Here is a 6766-nt window from a genome sequence, read left to right as displayed (position 1 = left end):
ATATGCATTCGGTTTCTTTGAAGCAGATGGAAGCAGCCCGCTGGGTTTCAGAGTATCAGGTGAACCGTTCTATTTCAGGTTGGTCAACGTTAATCCTGAAGTAATAAAGACAAAGTTGTTGACCAATGTGTTAACTTATTTTATTTATTTTCATTTAACCGAATGAGCTGAGATTGATTGCATTACATTGAATTATTCTATTGAAATAAAAAAATATATCTTGGTCGTTGATTTTTTGTTTTTGCAATCAGTATTTTGGGTGATTTTCGCGACGGTTCTTTTTGGTACTGTAATAAAGACAAAGTTGTTGACCAATGTGTTAACTTATTTTATTTATCTTCATTTAACCGAATGAGCTGAAAACGTAGTTTTCATCGGGGATACATTATGATTAGGTTCAGTGTCAATGTAATATGAACAAATCAAGTCAAAAAAAGAAGGGGGAGGGTGGGGGGTTGGTTGGTTAAGGGGCATTATTTTCTCACGTCAGAGTTGGGGTTAGGGCTAGACTTGGGGTAAATTAGTAAATCTAAAAACTTCATTCTAAGCAATTACCACGTTTTCAGCTTAATTCGGTTATCTCCATGTCAACTTTTTGCGAATGTTTTTCTCATTTTTGTTTCTAGGTAGCTATTTAAACCATGGAAAAAATCAACTCTGATGACCCTGGTGTGGAAGAACCACCAGATACAGATGAAGTTTGTCCAAAGGTACGTAGTTAGGGTTCGGGTTAATATTTCTAAAGTACCTGCTGATCTTTTTATTCATTATGAGGTATTCCGATTCTCTAATTCGTTCTTTTTGTGAATCCTTACTTTTTTAAATTAAAGAAAGAGTAATCACTGAAACGAATTGTTGTTTTTTTCCAGGTTGATGATCCAGACCCTGACAATGACGCGGATTTATCCTGCCCAGAATCCCAAGTGCAACAAAAGAACACAGACGAGGACAACATGGTAGACAGATATTTATTTTTATTTATTATCATGTATTCCGGTCCTCTAGGCAACTCCGATCGTTTTATAAATTTAATGCTGTTTAATATTTTGCTTACCGAAAGAGTCATCACTGAAACCAATTCCTGTTTTTTTTCAGGTTGATGAACCAGACCTTGACAATGACGCGGATTTATCCTGCCCAGAATCCCAACAGCAACAAAGGAACACAGACAAGGACAACATGGTACACATACATTTATTTTTATTTATTATCATATATTCCGGTCCTCTGGTAAACTAAGTTCAATGCTCTTTAATTGTTCGCTTACCGACAGAATAATCACTAAACCTTTAATTTTTTTAGGCTCGTGAAACAGATTTGGACACTGAGAACTTATTCAGCCCGGGATCTGAACACATCAATAACACTGTAGCTCCTGGTAGCAACATCTCAAAAGAGGTAAGTAGAGCTAAGATATGGGGTCAGAGCTATGATGTTAACGGATTAGCACAAAAGATGTCACATTAGCATAGTCACAGTTAGGGTTAGCCTTATGCTATAATGGTTACATTTTATGCTAGTTTTGCAACAGCTTATGATAAAGTGATAAACCGCGATTAGGGTTAGGGTTGGAACCAAAATAGCATAAATGTTACCAAATCAGCATACGGTTAGGGTTAGAAAATGGTGACATACAGCATAAGTCGTCACCCAATTAGCTTACAGGATATCAATTAGCATAAGCATGGTTAGGGTTAGGGTTAGGGTTAGGATATGCTAGTATGGTACCTTCCTTATGCTATAATTGATACCGGTTGTGCTTATTTGGTAACTCCCAATGCTAATTTTGACACCTGCGGTTAGGGCTAGGGTTGGAACTAAAATAGCTTAAGAGGGTTAGGGTTAGGGTTTAGTGTCACGCTCTTAAGAAAGTTGAAGGCGACATTCATATTTAATTTTTGCTTTTATTTCTTTCCTTTTCAGTCATCCCCTCAGAAACAGAATGTCAACTCATCTCCGAAGATTATGCCGGTTATGTCTGTAAAACCCATCCGGATCGGTAAGATGAGGTTCAAACAGAAGCCAAAAAAGGAGGACATGGAAACAGAGGCAGAGACGTCCGTCCCGGAACAAGAATATACACACCAAGAGGAGGAAGATCTGAATGACACAACGGCAGATATATCCTACCAGGAATCCGGACAGGTCGAGGGCGAAACGGATCCGGATTCCGAACAGAATCCAACAAAGAAGGGCATTGACAAAGGAGCAGAGATATCCGTCCAAGAACAAGAATATACACACCAAGTAAAAGCAAATATCAAGGGCACAACGACACATATATCTATCCCAGAAGCCGAAAAGGTCGAGGACGTAACGGATCCGGATTCCGAACAGATATCCGTCCCAGAACAAGTCAATAAAGAACCGGGAACGGAGCCAGATTCCGAACGAAACCCCATAAATGATGATATGGATACAACGGAAGAATTCAGCTTAGAAGACATCTATGCATTCCTCTTGCCGGAAGAAGGATCGGAACTAAATTTCGCACCCAGAGGAAATACAGAGGAGGGAAGTTGCCCCGAGGTACATAGTTAACATTTCTAATGTGTCCGTTTGTCTTATATTGTAATCTATTCTAGTTCTCCGGTATATTTCAGTAGTTTCGTATACACTCGTTTGTTCAGTTGTTTTCTTTTCAGGCTATAAATGAAGTAGTGGTCGAAACGTCGACAGATGCAGACACAGCGATGAATGTATCCTTACAAGAACAGGAAGGGGTCGAGGATGAAACGGATCCGGATTCCGAACAGGATCTAGAAAAGGAGGCCATGGACGCAGAGGCCGAGATATCCGTCCCGGAACAAGAAAATACACACCAAGAGAATGAAGATCAGAAGGACACAACGACAGATATATTCAGCACAAAAGCCGAACAGGTCGAGGACGAAACGGATCCGGATTCCGAACAGAACCCAACAAAGAAGGGCATTGACCTAAGATCAGATATACCCGTCTCAGAACAAGAGTATACAGAACCGGGAACGGAGCCAGATTCCGAACAGAACCCCATAGATGATGATATGGATACAACGGAAGAATTCAGCTTAGAAGACATCTATGCATTCCTCTTGCCGGAAGAAGGATCGGAACTTCATTCCGCACCCAGAGGAAATACAGAGGAGGGAATTTGCCCCGAGGTACATAATTAACATTTCTAATATGTCCGTTTGTCTTTTATTGTAATCTATTCTAGTTCTCCGGTATATTTCAGTAGTTTCGTATACACTCGTTTGTTCAGTCGTTTTCTTCCCAGGAAAAGTACTGTCATAATCAATTATTCTTTTCAGGCTATAAATGAAGTAGTGGTCGAAACGTCGACAGATGCAGACACAGCGATGAATGTATCCTTACAAGAACAGGAATGGGTCGAGGACGAAACGGATCCGGATTCCGAACAGATATCCGTCCCAGGACAAGAATATACATGCCAAGAGAAGGAAGATCAAAAGGACACAACGACAGATATATCCAGCCCAGAAGCCGGACAGGTCGAGGACGAAACGAATGCGGATTCCGAACAGAAGCCCGAAAAGGAGGACATGGACACAGAGGCAGAGATATCCGTCCCAGAACAAGAATATACACAGCAAGAGAAGGAAGATATGACGGACACAACGACAAATATATCCTGCCAAGAAGCAGAACAGTTCGAGGACGAAACGGATCCGGATTCCGAACAGATATCCGTCCCAGGACAAGAATATACAGAAGAGAAGGAAGATCATATATCCAGCCCAGAAGCCAGACAGGTACAAGCCCGAAAAGGAGGACATGGACACAGAGGCAGAGATATCCGTCCCAGCCAAGAGAAGGATATGATATATCCTGCCAAGAAGGACACAACGACAGATATATACCCAGCCACAGATATATCCAGCCCAGACAGGTCGAGGACGAAACGAATGCGGATTCCGAACAGAAGCCCGAAAAGGAGGACATGGACACAGAGGCAGAGATATCCGTCCCAGAACAAGAATATACACAACAAGAGAAGGAAGATATGACGGACACAACGACAAATATATCCTGCCAAGAAGCAGAACAGTTCGAGGACGAAACGGATCCGGATTCCGAACAGATATCCGTCCCAGGACAAGAATATACATGCCAAGAGAAGGAAGATCAGAAGGACACAACGACAGATATATCCAGCCCAGAAGCCGGACAGGTCGAGGACGAAACGAATGCGGATTCCGAACAGAAGCCCGAAAAGGAGGACATGGACACAGAGGCAGAGATATCCGTCCCAGAACAAGAATATACACACCAAGAGAACGAAGATATGACGGACACAACGACAGATATATCCTGCCTAGAATCCGAACAGTTCGAGGACGAAACGGATCCGGATTCCGAACAGATATCCGTCCCAGAACAAGAATATACATGCCAAGAGAAGGAAGATCAGAAGGACCTAACGACAGATATATCCAGCCCAGAAGCCGGACAGGTCGAGGACGAAACGAATCCGGATTCCGAGCAATCATCCAACGACAAGACATTTTGTCCCGTGGTATGTTGTTCAAAATTCTAACGTGTCTGCTAATCTTTATTTATTAACATTTTTTTCAATTTCCCCTCTTATTCATTTTAGCAGGTTCGTTATCTGAATTATTTCCTTCTTGTCTTTCCTAAATGATTATCCATGTAACTTTTTCTTCAGGCAGATGAATCGGATATGGACACAGCAGCTGACGTAACCAACTCAGAACATACCAACATCGAAGAGCACACAGATGCGAGTTGCGAACAGCCTAGTGAACAGACCGATGGATCAGATTTGGACAAAGAGACAGAAGCATCAAGCCAAGAATCTGATCCTGAGAGTGACATGTCAGAAGAGGTAAGTAGAGCTTAGGAGATGATGTCGGATGTAGACGCACAAGTGGCTACCTGAGCCACTTTAAAAAACACCACAATAGCATAAGGATGTTACCAATAAACGATGTTATTTTAGCATAAAAGCAGGGTTGGGGTTAGGGTTAGGTTCTGCTAATATAGTAACATGTTTATGCTAGAGTGGTTACTTTTAATGCTAATTGGCAACGCCGTTAGGGTTAGGGTTGGAGACGAACTAGCATAAAGATGTTACCAATATAGCATAAATGATGTCACTCTAGCATAATGTCAGGGTTGGGGTTAGGTTGTGCTAGTTTATAGTCACTTGTTATGCTAATTGGTAATACGGTGAGGGTTAGGGTTAGAACCAAACTAGCATAAGAATGTTACCGATATAACATAAATGATGTCATTTCAGCATATTGACAGGGTTAGGGTTAGGATTAGGGTTGGAACTAAAATAGCTCAAAGGGGTTAGGGTTAGATACATAATAGTTTAAGGTTGACTTGTTCGGCAAATATGAAATATTCGATTTTTAATCTTTCCTTTCCAGTCATCTCAAGAAAGCTACAAACTTCACGAATCAGACAAGCAAGAGTCCAGTGATGGATTGGTCCCGCCCTCACCTCAGAAAAGGACATTCAGGGTTCAAATCCATTCCCCCAAGAAGAAGTGCGTTTCGAATATTTCTGTGAAGCCTACGCGGGATAGAGAGAAGAAGATGTGCGACATATGTGGAAAGTTGCAATCAAATATTTGGAGGCATAAAAGATTGGTTCACAAAACAACAGTTGCAAAGAAAGACCCCGTCCTCAAGACAGCCCAAGGATACATTGTATACACTTGCCCAATTGGTAATTGCGGCAAGTCCACAACCAGGCTTCGGGACCATCTAATAAGGGTACACAATGTAACTGATAAGGAGCAAAGAGATCGGCTCAGGAAATTTGGAGAGCCTGTGCCTGTAACTGCAAACGAATCCAAGAAACCATTGTCAAGGACACGTAAAAGAAAGATATGGCCCCCACCAAACGTACCATCCTGCATGGAGATTGAAATTTGCCCAGACGCCGTCCCGGCGAAATCTACAGGAAAAGAAGAGAATATTACATTGCCTGGAAAAGCACAGAGTAGGATTTCCCAGCGCCTCTCTGAGCCAGAGGCTGATACGCCATCCGAGCCAGATACACCATCAACGCCAGAATATTCCGTATATGAAATAACCTCTTCTGACAGCGAAGACAGCGACTCGGATGAAATAGAAACGATAACCGTCGCAAAACCTTACGAGTGTCTAAAGCAGAGAGAAATCCGGCTGTTCTGCAGATATCTGCAGTCGGGAGAGTACCTTAAAGATGCCAAGACCTCCTTTCAGCACGCTCGCCAGGTACATGAAATTTGGAAAGACCTTCCGGGGTCAGGCTTTCTCCTTAAGGACTTGATGAACGTGGACTTCTTGATCGAGTCATGGATTCCAGCGGCCCTTGGAAAATTCAAAGTAGGAACGGTGAAAAGTTATCTCTGTAGCTACATCCTCTTCCTGGACTTCATGGCTGCTAGGGAGCTCTACGGAAGTAGTGATATCAGCATCGTCAAAACGAGGGTAAATAGGATGAGTAAAACCTTAAAGAAGAGAGCAGGAAAAAGAAACACAGAGATATCCACTAGAGATATTGTGAACATGCCGACGATTGAAGAGACTAGCAGGTTTCTAGCAGCGGTGTACACAAAGGAAACGGAAAGTTTCTTTGAAGAAAAACCTATCCTTCTAAGGGGGAGGGAACGATACAATAGAATGATTGGATACCTTTTTCTCCGCATAATTATGTGTAATGGTCAGCGGTCAGGGGCAGTCCTTGGCATTACGGAACAAGTGATGTGTGGAGCCAGGACAGAAATCAGCGGAACGGTGCTCCAAGT

General features: G+C 42.3%; 1 protein-coding gene across 1 annotated transcript; it reads left to right on the top strand.

Annotated features, from left to right (window-relative positions):
* The first annotated feature begins 641 nt into the window (after window positions 1-641).
* On the top strand, window positions 642-4010 carry LOC132564009 (putative surface protein SACOL0050). The gene is made up of 7 exons (XM_060228761.1): window positions 642-710; window positions 870-956; window positions 1096-1182; window positions 1303-1398; window positions 1924-2529; window positions 2646-3143; window positions 3294-4010. Exons 1-7 carry the CDS (start codon window positions 642-644, stop codon window positions 4008-4010), a joined length of 2160 nt encoding a protein of 719 aa, XP_060084744.1.
* The last annotated feature ends 2756 nt before the right edge of the window (window positions 4011-6766 follow it).

This window comes from Ylistrum balloti, unplaced genomic scaffold (genome assembly GCF_031769215.1).
Source record: "Ylistrum balloti isolate Yb309-2 unplaced genomic scaffold, AGI_CSIRO_Ybal_v1 Utg371974, whole genome shotgun sequence".
Classification (NCBI taxonomy): domain Eukaryota; kingdom Metazoa; phylum Mollusca; class Bivalvia; order Pectinida; family Pectinidae; genus Ylistrum; species Ylistrum balloti.
The sequence above is the reverse complement of the archived record's forward strand: the minus strand, read 5'-3'. Positions and strand labels throughout refer to the sequence as shown.